The sequence below is a fragment of the Mastigoproctus giganteus genome, chromosome 1 (assembly GCF_048544385.1).
Source record: "Mastigoproctus giganteus isolate SK-2022 chromosome 1, ASM4854438v1, whole genome shotgun sequence".
NCBI lineage: Eukaryota > Metazoa > Arthropoda > Arachnida > Uropygi > Thelyphonidae > Mastigoproctus > Mastigoproctus giganteus.
In genome coordinates, this window is record NC_143575.1 from 270,940,181 (window position 1) to 270,957,079 (window position 16,899).

Sequence of the window (16,899 nt, forward strand, 5' to 3'; positions counted from 1 at the left end):
TTAACTACTCATATATGCATAGATATAGTCAAAGGATAAATTCACAACTTACAACTCTCCAGATGACTGGAGAGTTGTAAGTTGTGAATTTGTTTGTTAAATAAAAGATATTGGCTCCTTTTTTGACTAAATCAAAATATTTACTCCATATTTCTAAAATATTCTTCTATCTTATTTTGTTTAAACCTCTCCCCTATCATTTTTGATTATCTTATATTTATCTTCCTGTTCTGAGATTTTTTAACTAAACAATAGAATTTTTTTTTTTACTTTTTTGATAGTTATCTTCCACACGTTCCCCTCTTACACTTTTTTGCTTATATTCCAATAAACATTTATTAGTTTTATTTACCAAAAATTTTTTATATTTTTCTTTTCTGAGTGCTGTTTAACATTTTGGTTCCCCACAGTGTTCTGAATTTCCCATACTTACAAACCAACTTCTCACTTACCTCTTCTGCAACTTGCACTAAAGTCCTCTTATATTTTTTGCCATTCTTCACCTAAATTTACATTAGCACCATTTAACTTTTTGAGAATGAAAATTTCTACATTTAAAGAGTATTGGCACACCTGTTAGCTTTTTGTCCATTTAAATTTTTATTTTTATTTTTATTTTTTTTCCATTAATAATCATTTTTAATTTGTTCAATACAAAATGATAGTCACTTGCAATCTGAAATCCCTATATAATCCTGTATTTTAATTAGTAATTGAAGATATTTTTCAAAAATGATATAGTCCAGTCCATTATGCTTTTCTTTTGTTTCTGTTATGCTCCATTCAATCTTCCCGTAATATTAGCATTAGTAGAGGCATACGATGCAAGAAAGCAAGCTTATGCATCAGCTAAAATTGCTCAGCAAACTTCATATTTGACTGCACAATTACCCAGAGGTCTTTTTTCACTTCGCTGAATGTAGTACCACACATAATGTTGGTACGTTTCTCTTCGGTTATTGCTACCCATATGCAGTACTTTGCATTTGTCAATGTTAAACTTCAGTCGCCACTTCTCAGTCCATTTTCCAAACTTATCTAGATCCAGTTGGAGTAGCATACTGTTTTTACTGTCATTAACAACCCTGCCAACCTTTACATCATCTTCAAACTTGGACATTAAACCTGATATACCTTCATCAGTATCATTGATAAATATACAAAACAACAATTGGCCCAACACCGAACCCTGGGGAACTCCACTAATAACATTTGTCCACGAAGAACAGTGTCCATTGATTACCACTCTCTGTCGTCTCCCACTCAACCATCCCTTTATCCATTGTAGCAACTTACCCTTAATGCCATACCTCTCCAATTTGTACAGCAGTCTTCCATGTGGAACAGTATCAAAAGCTTTCTGAAATCCAAGTATATGATATCAAAATTATTTTTGGCATTCAGTTCCTTTATGACCACATCATAGTGTTCAATCAAATTTGTCAGACAAGACCTCCTGTTAACAAACCCATGCTGTGTCTTCATTATTACTACAGTCTTGTCTAGATGATACTGCAATGCTCCTTTAACCAGTGATTCCATTATTTTTCCCAGAACACAAGTTAAACTGACAGGTCTGTAGTTACTTGTGTCACCTTTTGAACCCCCTTTGTGAATTGGTGGTACATTTGCACACCTCCAGTCCATGGGGACATCCCTTGAGTCCAAGGAAGCTCTCATAATTATGGCTAAGGGTTTGCTTACTTCCTTTGCTGTCTCCTTTAATACACCTGGATAGATCCCATCCATCCCAGGTGCCTTCCTTATGTTTAACTTCAACAATTTCTTCTCCACTTTGCTCTCAGTTATTACAAAATCACTTAGCTCCCCATTAGCATTTGATAATCTCCTGGCACTCCCCTCATTGAATAACTCCTCATGTGTGAATGTAGATGCAAAATACTCATTCAGTTTATCAGCTACCTGAGCATGATCAATCAATAGTCACCCCATCTATGTTAAATGGTCTAATCTGATTCATCCCTTTCCTTCTAGAGTTTACATAATTAAAGAACTCTTTGCTGTTTTTCTTTGCATCCTTTGCCAAAGATTTCTCATAATCTGCCTTCATCTGCCTAACCTCCTTTGTGACTTGATTACAGACTAGTTTATATCTGCCATAGGCTTCTGTGTCACCTGATACTTTATATGCATCCCATACATTCTTCTTCTCTGCCACGGGCCTCATTAATTCATCTGACATCCATTTAGGCTTAAACCTTGAACAGTATTTCTTAGTTGGAATGAAAAGCTTGGTAGCCTCCAAAATTAAGTCCCTGAAGGCTTCCCATTTAGAATTCAATGTTGGTAGCATCATCAGTTGATCCCATTGGTGGTCTTGGTAAATCTCCTCCTGTCATACCAAACATTTTACATTCAATACCACCATTGATTTTCTGTCAGAAAGACATTAGAAGTTTTCTGGCCTTCAGGATGCCAAGAAGTCCCCAGGTACTGATGGCATTTCTCTATTTGTTCTCAAAACCTTCAAACCTTAAAACACATCTTTTTACTTACATCATCTCGTTCCACCAGTGTTTAGGCCTCTTTTGGAATTTCTAATAGTTGCATTCTAAATAACTTCCCCAGTCATTTAAAATTTGCAGTCTTCCAAGGGGACTTTCACAAGGATGGGTGAATTCTTGGTAGTATGGCTGAATGCACTGGAAGAAATTGTTGAATGGAAAGAAAATGTACAAGGGTTGTCAAAATTCAAGCACCAATTTCCTGAAGCCCACTTTTCCAGCTGTTTTCTCTGAATAGCATTGCACAATTGCCATTGAACTATTTTGCGGTACTCCTGGTTCACCATTTCAACATTCGGAACACATTCATAATGAGCAATGCACTGTAAGTCAAAAAATGATCTGCACGATCTTAACATTTGATTGAAATTGTCTTGTTTCATCAAGAGGGCCAGGCCTTTATTTTCAAATCACAGCCGTACAATTCATTATCAGTAATGATTGAAGAAACAAGCATGGATCAGCTTCAGTATGCTGAACGAACTAGCAGATCACCGAAAAGTGTTTGAAAAACATAATACCTTCTCTGAAAGCTGTTTTTAACATTTGGTAGGCTTCTGCTGCATCACTTTTTCCTAATTTGAAACAAAATTTGGTACAAATTCAGTGCTCAGAAAAATCCCCAAAACATCAAAGACCTTCTCTTCAACATGGCACTAATTCAGGCCGACAGCAGATAAGTCATGAATTACTTTATCTAGGTGAGTCACCAAAAAAATGTTGCAAAAAGCCAAAACTCCTATTACACTGCAATTTCAAGAAAAAGTCAGTCCTCTAACTTTTTAATCACACTTTTACATACAGGGATTTCAAAAAAATTTATTAGCTAAAGGTTTAAAGTGATGAAATTTATATAATAATTGTACTATCAACAGAAACTCATGTTCACTACAAAGTGCCTCAGAATGATATTACAAAAACAGCATTGCACTGCAAAACATGCCAATTCTATTTAAATCTTAGAGAAATTATGAAAATTTTTAGCTCTTCAATTTTTTTTTTTTTGGATTTATAGCACCAAAATTTTTTTCACATCTCTCATGCTGTAGATAGTCGAGTCCTGCACTGATGGATACCTAGTTACCCCACTGATGAGGTATCAATAAGAACTGAATAAGTTACCTACATGGGTGGTAGAGGCTGATAGTTTGGGGAAATTCAAAGGTCAGCTGGATTACCTACGATAGGAGAGAAATGTTTAGGTTGTCCATTTCCTTTTCTCTTATTTATTAATTATTTTTTAAAAATTTTCTTCTTATCATTTTATTTATTTTTTTTGTTATTTTATTATTATTTATTTATTTTATTATTATTATTTTTTTTTTTGGCTGGAGTAGCATAAGCCATAGGCTTTCTTGCACCATGTGGCCATTGCTAATACTAACACAGGCAGTTCTCGCTTTACGAGTTTTTTTCCCCCCAAGTATCAAGTATCAACAAAATCGAAAATATGAACATTAATTGCAAAAAATGAATGTTAAACATTCATAAATACCATATTCCAAACCACATGTGTAGCAATACAATACAGTATACCCCACTTTACGATATTAATCAGTTCCAGAGACACCATCGTATTTTTAAAATATTGTAATGTGAACCCAATAACACATTGTGGTTTTTGGTAATTTGTTTCAGGATCTCAGAAGTTGAAATTTTTGCTATATAACTAAGCTATTTATCTCCCTAAAATGTCATTTTTAAGGTCACGAGCATGACCTTTTAAAGTGCACTACCCTTTTATCGTTATCATATGTTCCCTTATAAGAATCAATTTTAAACGCCTTCGTGATATTTTTCTAAAGCACATTTCTGGAGGTCACGACCATAAAACAATAAAAACAATTTGCACTTTCAAGTTTATTGGGCTTTTCTGTTACTGCAAGCAATTATAAACGGGTAGTAAACTCAATCTTCTTGCATTTGCAAAAATACAATAGCTGGAATTGTGTGGTTTTTTACATTATTATGGTGAAATGTGTTTCCCCTTTACTGAAATCTTCAATCGTATAAAAAACATAAATAAATTTTCAGAATCTTCTCTTCATTCCTTTTTTTTAAAGCTTTGTAAACTTGTTACTCTACGCGAATCGTGTTAGTTGTGTGTGCCTTTAAAAAATGCTTATGGAAGGAATCGTGAAATTTATAATTAAAAGAGATTATCTTGGAAACAAATGCCTCTTGAAACATTTCTGAAGAAGACGACTCCTTGTGCAACAAACCAACAAGTGCCGAGCCAATAATGAGTGATCAACAAGTGTGCATTTAGTCGATGATGATGAAGAATAAACATTCTTTAACATCTGTAAGTCGTAAATAATTTCTGTATTATTATAATTTGCTTGATTTTACAAGTTACGTTTTCATTTCTTTGGATAAATCAATCATTGTTTAAATATAAACTAATTAGCTAACTAATTTCATTGTTGAGAACTTAACCTTTATTTTTTAACCTTATGTCTATGGGAAATAAATTCCCGCTTTATGACCATGCACTAGGAATGAATTAACTCATAAAGTCAAGAACTACCTGTATTGCTATTTATTTGCCATGGGCACCCATCAGTGCAGGACTTGACAACCCAAGAATGATACTCTTACAATATGAGAGCTGTGAAAAAGATGCCAATTAAATCTTAAAGAAATTACGAAAATCTTTGGCTCTTCAATTTTTTTGGATCTATAGCAACAAAAATCTTTTCACACATCTCATACTGTAGATAGTCAAGTCCTGCACTGATGGATACCTAGTTACCCCACTGATGAGGTATCAATAAGAACTGAACTGAAATAGCCACTTGGATAATGGCATGCATTATGAATAATACAGCAAACTACTACTCCTCAGGGAGCAGTGAATGTAAAATTGGAGCAATTCATAGTGAACTTCATAATACAAGATGGATATATAAAAAACTTAATTTGTTTAAAACAAAATGATGCATTTCCACTAACAGTACAATAAAGATAGTTTTTGATTAAACTTAAAAAACTACAGCATTACAAAATTTCTCAAATTAAACTATTCCTAATAAGAGCTTATGAAATTTATATCTACCTGAATCTTGTTCTTCATCGTTTTGCACCTTTCTAAAATCAAAATAACAAATATCATTTAAAACATCCCAAAATCAATTTTCAAAGCAGAAAATCTTACAATTAACTGAATAAACAAGAAAAGTGACAAACTGATTTTCTTACATTAGAACATTAGTAAAATAATAAGAGGAGTTTACCTCAATATAGTACGTAGAACACTTCCGTATGATACCCTCCAGAAATTAAAACGAAAAAAATCAACAACTTACCGGTACATTAGAGTAAAATATAAATAATTAAATAATCAATTTAACACAATTCAAATCAATTAAAAATCAAATTAACGCAATTAAAAGAATCTAACGAAAATATTCAAAACAATTTTCCTTCCTCATAAGGAAGGAAAGATAAGGTTAGATTCTTTTAATTGCGTTAATTTGATTTTTAATTATTTATATTTTACTCTAATGTACCGGTAAGTTGTTGATTTTTTTTTCATTTTAATTTCTGGAGGGTATCATACAGAAGTGTTCTACGTACTATATTGGAGTAAACTCCTCTTATTATTTTACTAATATTATTATCAACGTAGAACATATTGAGTATTACAGCTCTGATTCATACTATTTACATTAGAACAAAACAGTTCAACGCCTTTTGATAAAACAATAGATAACCTAAATTAAAATTAATTTCATTTAGTGTATGATTTTGTTCACATATCTATAGCGGTGGAAAAAAAAACCAAATATATTATTTTGTCAAGCACTTATCCAGCATATGCAAATATAAGCTAGTTCTCACATTTCGGTGATTAATTACAATTCGTGAATCCATAACCAATAACAACCATCTTAACATTCTGGAAATTTAAATATTAACACTTTCATATTACCCAAAGTGCTAAACTGGAATGCATGATGCTTATCAGCCAACACCAATCATGTGTGTTCAAAGCCCAAATAACTTATATTTGGAAATGTATTTAAAAAAAAGAAAGGAATTTGATAAGGCAGACAAGAAATTTTCCATGCAGATACTGGATGGGGAAAATAGATATCCTATCAATGATTTACCAAATAATCACTTGCAGAAATATAGAAGTATAATTCCATTATATAAGGCAATCATGAGGCCACACTTGGAGTGCTATACCCATGTATGGGCATAAAAAAAATAAAATAAAAATTGTTTTTTTTGAAAAGGTCTAAGAATGGGCAGAGTCCTTGGTGAAACTCATAAAAGGGTGCCCCATAAAAGGAAAGACTGAATATTTGTGGCTTCCACATGATCAATATTAATACTAATTTAAGCATTAGGTTTAAAAAAAGAAAACATCAGATAAAACACAACAAAAGGTAGTATGAAATAAAACCGTAAACTATAAAATTCAATAACAAAATAAAAAATGGCTAAAAATATGAAATAAAAATTGATGGAAACCATGCAACCAATCATTAGCACAAGCATTTGAGTTGACCATGGTTCCAGCACATGACTGTTAAATACAATGTTTTTATCTTCCCAGAATATAAACAGGAAAAAAAAAAATAATAAAAAATCCAACATGAACATGGAATATACCAGTCAAAACATATTCAAAATATACAATGTGATTTTCATCTATTATCTCATGTAAAACTTAAAAAAAAATTGATGGGCCTTCATTTTATATTTTCTCCACCAAAAATCTGCACTACAAGTGTTCACAGCAAGCACTCAATTTTCTGCATCCACGCCTGGCACAACATGTAAACCAATATCATGGCCACATTATTACAGGCAATCTCAATACCATTAGTAATGACACACTCCAAATTTCTATGGAAAAAGGCTTTAAGTTCAGATCCAAACATATGGCTTATATATAAAGAATATTAATTTTATTAAAGATTTATATCTTAGTCTCCTAGATTACTCCAATAAACTAGTTTACAAATATATAACACCTCATGAAGCTTTCCAGCATTGGATTAATATTATCCACAACATTTGTAAAGTAATTTCTAAAGCTTACAAACTTCGCAATAATCCACATATGCTTTAATCTTAAAAAGCATATCTCACTACTACAAAAGGACTTTATTATAACTCCAGCTGACAAAGCTTCTAATAATTTTCGGCAAACAATTCAGTCCTGGAGAGATTGTGAAAGGCTCATGGGGTAGAATTTTTCTCAGCTTGGTCTGTGCTTGTTAACAGGAATGACTGCATCTACAGGGATGGGATATACTTAGATAGAAGGGGTGCAAGAATATTTGCTGATGCTATTGAGGCAGTGTTAGGTAGGTCGGAAAGCTGCTAGCTTGAATGGATTCACAGACTAAAAGGGTAAAAGTAGCCACAGACAGATGAAAGTGATTCTTGAACTTCTTTTATTAGAATGAGCAGTGAGTTTCGGAGACTGGTCAGATTTTCTATAGCAGGTTTCAAGGACTGATGGGAGGCATCATGAAACAAATAAATACATGGGTTGTGTTAGGGTAACTAAGAATAAGAATAGGTGCATGTATACTTGCATGTACACCAATGCTAGGAGTACAGTAAATAAATTTGATGAATTAGAAGTGCTGGTCAAGACATCAAAGGCAGATACTGTTAAGATATCAGAGACGTGGTGTCACAGATATAAGGAATGAAGAATTGGAATTTCAGGAGTACAATGTGTGCAGAAAGAATATCCAAGATAGGAAGGGAGTAGGGGTTATGCAGTTAATTAGGGCACACACAAAATTAAAGGAAGTGCATCCAGTTGACATATATGGACAGTGCCATGTTGAGTCAGTTTGGTGGGACATAAGCACTGGGAAAGCAAAAATTAGAGTAGGAGCTGTAGGCCGATTAATGACACTAATGAGTATGACAAACAATTGTACAGAGAAACAGAATGAGCCAGTAAATCAGAATTCTTATAATGGGAGATTTTAACTTCCCAGATAATGACTGGAAATTGGGGTTGGTCATTCACACATTAGCAAGACTTTTGTGGATTTATTGGATGGTTGTTTTCTGTAACAGCATGTTCGAGAGGCAACAAGAGAGAGTAATACTCTTGATCTGATTATCAGAAGTGATTACTCGTGCATTAAGAATTTGCAGATAAAGGAACCACTAGGTGGCAGTGATCACAGAGTACTGATGTGAGATTTACTTAAAGATATAATTACCATCAGAGGTAAAGGGAAGGGTTTTTGCTTTCATAAAAGTGATTACAGTGGTCTCAGGCAGTTTTTAAATTCTGTACAGTAGAACCAACTGATGATGTTACCAATGGCAAATACTAAATGGGGAGCATTCAAGAAATTAATTGTGGAAGCACCTAGGATTTTCATGCCAATTAAGAAATACTGTTCAAGGTTTAGGCCTAAATGAATGTCAGATGAACTAATGAGACTTGTGGTATAGAAGAAAAATGCATGGTATGCATATAAATTATTAGGCGACACAGAAGCCTATGTTAGATATAAGCTGGTCTGTAATCAAGTCACAAAGGGGATTATGCAAGCGAATGCAGACTACAAGAAATCTTTGGCAAAGAACGCTAAGAAAAACAGTAAGGATTTCTTTACTTATATAAACTCTAGAAGAAAGGGGTTGAATCAGATTGGTCCACTTGAAAGCGATGGTTTCTGACATTTGATGATGCGACTCAGATAGCTAACACGCAATGAGTATTTTGCATCTACATTCACACATGAGGAATTCTTTAGGAAAGACATAGAGCTTAATGATTTTGTAATAACTGAGAGCAAAGTGGAGGAGAAATTGCTGAAGTTAAACATAAGAAAGACACCTGGGATCTATCCAGTTACATTAAAGGAGGTGGCAAAGGAAGTAAGCAAACCCTTAGCTTTAATTACGAAAGCATCCTTGGACTTATAGGAAGTCCCCACGGACAGGAGATGTGCAAATGTATCTCCAATTCAAAAAGGGAATCAAAATATGATACAAATAATTACAGACCTGTTAGTTTAACTTCTGTTCCAGGGAAAATAATGGAGTCACTGGTTAAAGAAGCATTGCAGGATCATCTAGACAACACTGCAGTAATAATTCACACACAGCATGGGTTTGTTAAGGAAGTGTTGTCTGACAAATTTAATTAGATATTATGCTGTGGTCACCAGGGAACTCTATGCAAAAAATAATTTTGATATCATATACTTGGATTTCAGGAAAGCTTTTGATACTGTTGCACATGGAAGCCTACTGCACAAATTGGAGCAATGTGGCATTAAGGGCAAGTTGCTACAATGGATAAAAGGATGGATGAGTGGGAGAAGATAGACAGTGGTTATCAATGGACACTGCTCTTCATGGACTAATGTTATTAGTGGATTCCCCCAGGGTTCAGTGTTGGGCCCATTGTTGTTTTGTATATTTATCAATGATATTGATGAAGGTATATCAGGATTAATGTCCAAGTATGCATACGATACGAAGGTTGACAGGGTTGTTAATAAAGTAATGGCAATGTGCTACTGCAACAGGATCCAGAAAAGTTGGGCAGATGGGCTGAGAAGTGGCAACTGAAGTTTAACATTGCCCACTGCATATGGGTAGAAGTAACCCCAGAGAAATGTACCAACTGTGTGGTACTACACTTAAGGTGGTAGAAAATGAAAAAGACCTGAGAGTAATTGTGCAGTCAGATATGAAGTTTTCTGAGCAATGCAGACAGGCTGCCAGGGCAGGTCATGGGTTTTGTCAATGATATACAGGAAGTTTGCTAGCAGGGAAAAGGAGGTGATTGTCGCTCTGTATAAGGCAATGGTCAGGCCACGCCTTAAGTACTGCATACAGGTCTGAAGGTCTCATTTTAGGAAGGATGTAGAATTGCTTGAGCGAGTACAGAGAAGGGCAACAAGATTGGTGAGGGGAAAGAAGGGGTCCTCTTAACAAGTGAGGCTTAAGTTCTGCAAATTGCAGCAACTGGAATCCCATCAGAAAAAATTGAGCACGTTCAATTTTTTCTGATGGATTCTTCTGCTTGCTCATATTACGAAGCTGAGCGGGCATAAATTCAAATTGAGGGAAGACATTTGTAGAATAGATGTGTGGAAATTTGCCTTTAACAACAGGCGCACCTCCGTAGCCAGGTGGGAAGGAGCAGCAGTGCGTAGCACACGCTTCTTGATTAGACCGAGGTTCGAGCCCGTCACCACCAAATACGGAGGATGCGGAAAGGTCAGGGAATGACCACCGCATATTCCCGTAGTTGCTAATGCTCCTAAAAACCAAATAACAAACAACAAACAAACAGCCTTTAACCACCAGATAGTTGATTGCTGGAACAAACTTCCATCTGTCGTTGTGGAAGCCGTTTGCTTAAATAAATTCAAGGAGGAATTGGACAAACTTTTAGAGGGAATGAATGCATGAAACTGTTTTTTATTTTTGGCTGATGCTACATAAGCTCATACGCTTGCTTTCTGCATCACATGCATGTACTACTACTATTTTATCACACTAAAAAAATGAAATAGAAAATAACTCTACTTTTACAAGCAGTAATTTTAATAATTAAAATTACTGGGAGTAAAATACTATTAAAAAACTTTTAGCCTTTCATAAAAAAAATTCATCCTAAAATACATAATACCAAACTACCCTATCTGTATATGATTGCTAAGTTTCATAAGCATCCTGTCAGCTCAGATTCATCACCAGTGCTAAAAATAGAGATTGTTACCTCCTTGGCAAGCAATTTTTTAAATTACTCAGCATCATTTTCTCTCCTCAATTTGGATTATTAGTAGTAACCAAACTGTTATCAATATCCTTAGATCTAATCCTAATATCTACAGCATTGAATCATGATTTCACAAATCTTTTCATTTCTATATTACACAATCTGCTTAAATATGTACTTAATCTACTGTATCACAAGTATAAATACAAAACCAACATCAATGAAGATATGTGGAACAACTATAATAATCTATGCATTCTTAATAATTTCATTTTTGTATCCCATTTATTATTTCATTGTTGACAGATCAGTATTTGCATTTAGGCCAATATCCTCATCCTAAATACAAATTTTCAACATATAGCCAAATCTATTTACTGTAATGAACAAATCTTAAACAAAGAAAATACCGATAATCAGTATGCCAATTTTCTTGATCTATTAGAATGATCTTGATGGTTTCTTTAATTCCAATTTTTTTATCTTCACTTTTTACATGGAATAAATTTCTGCCCTTTCTTTTGGAGACTGTTTCCTTGTTAATAACTTTCTTATTATCGCTTTGATTTTTGAAAATAATGAAGGACTTTATTTTTCATATATCTGTTGTTTCCTTTGTTTTGGAGTTGTTAGCGATGATCCAGCTATTACTATTACTTTAAGTTAGTTTTGAAAACTTCACTTATCAGACTTTATGGGCTACAGCCATGGATTGGATTGTTTCTTCTAACTCCTTTATTCTTGGAACCTTTTATAATACTACATATATGAAACATTTACAATTTTACTGGAATTTATTTGGAGTTATATTTGCATTTTGCTTCAGGAAATTATAGTTATTTTGACATTCTTTTCATTTCAGATAACTTTAACAGTTTTTACAGTTCCATTACCGTTCAATATCTCCAGGCTATAATTTTTATACTTTATCTCTTGGATTTTCTCAGAATTTATATTCTGGAATTTTCCGCAACCATTTTCACTCAATCTCTAATCTTACTTTCTTGTCGATTAAATTCTGTTTTCTTCCTTTTGCCATTTGGAGAGATCCACTTATCGTACATTACTTTCTTTTTTTTTTTCTTTTTTTTTTACTATAGTACTTAGTACTGTGCTTGGGTTGGAGGTTAAGCAGATGAAAGAAGATATTTGTTGACATTGGACTTGAACTTCTGTAGACTGTAATTTTCAGGAAATACGTATGAAGGAAGGTTGTTCCAGAAAATGGCAGTTGAATGGATAAACAACGAAGATGAAAAGTTGGTTCTGTGAGTTCGAAGTTGGACAGTAAATGGATGTTGGCTGGTGGCGGCATGTGTTTGGACTGTTTTGAAAGAGAGAGCGGGAATTATAGAAGCCAATTCAGAAGAACAGCGTCCATGGAAGTATCTGTAGAAAAGGCATGCAACAGAAACAGTACGTCTATGAGACAGAGAGTGGAGAGACTCTGTTAGAGAGGAGTCATTAATTAACCTAACTACCCTCTTCTGAATGAAATCTAGAAGCCTGAGAGAGGTTTTCGGGGCACCACCCCAGATGTGGGAACAATATTCCATGGCAGGGCATATTTGCGATTTGTACAGAGTGAACAGCTGTTTGGAAGAAAAGTAACGCTGAGAGCGAAAGAGAGAAAACTAAGTTTTTTAGACGCAGAGAAAACAATATTTGTAATGTGCTTGTGCCAAGAGAGATTAGAAGTCAGGGTAATCCCAAAAGAGACATATCATTTTGCCTAGAAATCGGAGTGTCACCAAAGATAAGCATAGCAGCAGAAGAATCCTTTTTGTGAGATAAAGACAAGACTGAGTTTTAGGAGGATTGAAATCAACTAAGTTGCCCTTGCCCCAATGGAGAATTACCTGGAAATCGGCATTTAAGGAATTGGTAGCAGATATTCAAGAAGTTGAAGCTGATTGAGCAGGGCAAGGTTTTTCAAAATGGAAAGTGGAATGCAATGTGCTATCATCGGCAAAACTATGGATAGGATTTCCAGTCAAAGGAAGAAGATCATTAATATACAAGAGGAAAAGAGTGGAGGAAAGAACTGAACCTGGGGGAACACCAGCATTAGTGGAGAAGTTAGAAGATGGAGAGCCATCTACCATCACCCTCAGTGAGCATCAGAGAGAAAACTGAATAACCAATTACTTTCATTTTCCATGACCTGCTGTTTTTTCCTATTCAAACACTTATATGTTCCTCTCATCTTTTAGTTTATTATAATTTTTGCATTGAGGGAAATATAAATTTTTTTTTTTTTTTTTTTTAATTTATATTTCCCTCAAGACAACCTTACAGTATTTTCTTATTGGCATATGGTATTAACATATTTTTCTACTAATGCCTTCTTAGAAAGGGCCCTCTCTAAGAGGTTGGGAAGCTTCAAAAATTCTTTTCTTTATTCTTTTGCTTTCTATACTCTGTTAATCTGTCCACTGAGCTATTAGTGTAACACGAGGGAATGTGGATGCTACTGCTATCCTTTTCTCTATGCTATCATCACCTTTTTTATGCATTACTTTATAACTACTTTACCACACTTTATTTGCCTTTTCCAATACCATTTTCTTTTACGTACTTCTGTATGTATCCATTTTTTTTAAAACCATTTTCTTACTTATGCATACTTCATCTTCACTTCAACTTATTAGTCATATCACATACAAAAACCTGTTCTAATTTACCAACCTGCCTTTCTTTCAGATTTGCCTTATTCATCTTTAATTTCCCTTCAAATACACTAATTACTGCACACATTAAATTTTATTATTATTTTAACTGTATTAAATTTTATTACATTGCTTATTTAATTTTATCTTAATTTTATCACAAATGCTGTGTTGAGACTACCCTCCCTACCTTCATGGAAGAATTTGCTGCTTTTACCCTCCTTATTATAATTTTTTTTTCCATATTATTTTCATTCTATCGGTTTCCTTTTTTAATATTTTTTCTTCCACAGCTATACATAGGCATAGAAATGCAGTTTAATGATACATAATCAGGTGTAGTCCCCCAATGAATTACCTGCTTATGCATCAATTATTTATAAAATGCATCTTCTTCTTCTTCTTTAATGCTGCCAAATGGCGTTTGCGACTTCGTTTTGATATTGTTCTCTGTCTAGCGTTGCGTGTAGAATTTGTGCTGTTGTCATGTGAAGCCAGGTGTTGATGTTATCTAGCCATGCCATTTTCAGTTTGCCTGGGCATTTCTTGCCTTCGATCTTTCCCTCCAGGATGAGTGGTAATAGGTGATATTTTTGTTGGTTCCTAGCGATGTGACCTAGGTATTTGCATTTCCTGCTGATGATGGTTTTGAGCAGGTCCCGTTCCGTGTGCATGTCCTGCAGGACCTGTACATTGGTTATCTTGGCTGTCCACGGGATTTTCAGCATTCTTCGGTAGAGCCACATTTCGAAGGCCTGGAGCTTTTTTGTAGTGGCTGATGTGTAGTGGTTTCTACACCGTAGAGCAGTATTGGCCAGATGTAGCATTTCAATGTGCGTAATTTGAGCATGATGTTCAAGCTTCTGTCGGCGAGGGGGGTTTTCCACTTGGTGAATGCCTGCCTGGCATTCATAAAATGCATCAAATATCTTATTATTTTACTGTGTTTTCTTTCTCACACCTTTAGATTTTTCTTACATCAAAAATTTTTCCATTCCCTTATTTGATGGATATTTTATTATAGTCATTTATTTTTACTTTTCCTTTGTGGCTTCATTCCATCTAATTGACTTTCTAATTCAGCCTTTATAAGAAATTAAAGGCTGAATTAGAAAGGCTGACTTTCTAATTCAGCCTTTAATTTCTTATAATTCAATATATCAGTTAAGTTTTTTTTTGCCTTGTTTCTCTGTCATCCACCTTTAATACTTCTCTTTCTTTCTTTTTATCCTTTCCCTACTAGTTTGGCACCTAGGAGAAGTACAAAAAAAGGAAATTGATTATGGACAAAATAAAGAAATAACTCAATATTATTATATTGAGTTATTTCTTTATATGTGCATTAATTTTTTTTCCCTACTCTTCTTTGCACTTTTCTTTCCTCTTTCACACTTTTTACTTACTTCTCTTATTGCTACTACTATTATTATTTACTTACTTACTTTTGTTGTCCGAATAACGTAAGTATATGGCAATATTTCTTACAGATTACATCAGATAAGATTGACATGCGTAGGTGATGACGTAATGTTGCATCAGCTCTTACTTTCAGCTATATAAGTACGCTCTGCATGAGTTGAAGTCATTCCTTGCTTGTGTCAGGATGGAGAGTTACATGCAGTTGACACCACGAAGAAAAAGTGCTACTGTTGCTTTACATGAGGAAGGATGTTCTTCCCATTATATTGCTTATAGAGTGTCTTGTAATCAGTCAACAGTGAGTAGATTTCTTTCCAAACTCAAGAATACTGGTTCTGCTGATAGGAAAAAAAGGAACTGGACGTAAACAAGTCTCTACGTGAAAATAGGACTGCGTTTTGAAGCGCTTATGCTTTAAAAATCATAAAGCTTCTTCATCTGAGCTGAAAAGAGAATGGGAAGAACATACAGGAGTGGTAGCAAGTGCAGTAACAGTCAGAAGACGCCTCGTCAAAGATGAATTTATAGCCTGTCGTCCTAATAAGAAGCAACTCCTCACACAAAAAATGAAAAGGGCCAGATTAATTTGGTGTAAGGAGTATGAGAAATGGACCCCCCCCCCAAGCAGTGGAAGTCAGTTATTTTCTCGGATGAGAAGAAATTCAACCTGCATGGCTCTGATGGGAGACAAATGATTCGCCATAGACATGGTGAAGAATACCATACGGACTGTGTGGTGTCTACAATGAAATTCCCTACCGGCCAAATGATATGGGGTGCATTTCGTATCGCAGAGTAGGTCACCTGCAGTTTATAAAAGGTTCCGTAAATGCCAATGGATACCTGGCTATATTGGAAGGCAAATTGCTGCCAACCATTAGAGACCATTTCAACCTACCAAGTAACTGCATCTTTCAGGATGACTCTGCTCCTTATCATCGGGCAAAAAGTGTAAGTAGGCACTTCTGTAGTTACTTTAGCTTCATTTCTGCATTAGAGGTTCAACAGTTGTGTGTTTACATTTGTTACAGCTGAAAAAAAGCTGGAAGAATGGTCCATCACAATTGTTAGCTGGCCAGGAAACAGCCCGGACCTGAATCCTATAGAGAACTGTTGGCATCGAGTGGAATCTGCAATTGAAAGAAAGAAAACAAAGACCCTTTGTGAACTTCAGGAAGCCATAATTCATGTTTGGAACCACGAACTATCAGTTCATTATCTTCATAAACTGATCTTGTCAATGCCTCAACAGTGTGCTGCTGTCATCAGGGCCAGAGGTAGTTCAACTAAATATTAGTTTGCACCTGGTGAACTTTTCATTTTGTTTTCCATTTAAAATGATAAACTGAGGGCTTCTAATAACATTTCAGCCAAAATTGTCGTGTTTACCAAAACTGTTGTATAAAGGTTGCAAATGCTCATTATGGAATATTTTGAGAGCACCTGTCATATATTACTTAGCTTTGCCTTAACAATTAATAAATATCTTTTGTTTATACAGTGGATTCCGGTTATTTGGGCCAGCGGTTAATCGGGGCAGCCGTTTATTTGGGGC

The 16,899-nt window shown here is 34.7% G+C and overlaps 1 protein-coding gene across 1 annotated transcript in view; it reads right to left on the bottom strand.

The window, feature by feature from the left end:
• LOC150091986 (uncharacterized) overlaps positions 1-16,899 on the bottom strand; it is a 140,873-nt gene that overhangs the window by 67,951 nt on the left and 56,023 nt on the right. Inside the window, exon 5 of the mRNA XM_090377630.1 lies at positions 5,584-5,615. Within this exon, the coding sequence (XP_090233756.1) occupies positions 5,584-5,615 (32 nt within the window). The remainder of the gene's footprint in view (positions 1-5,583; positions 5,616-16,899) is intronic.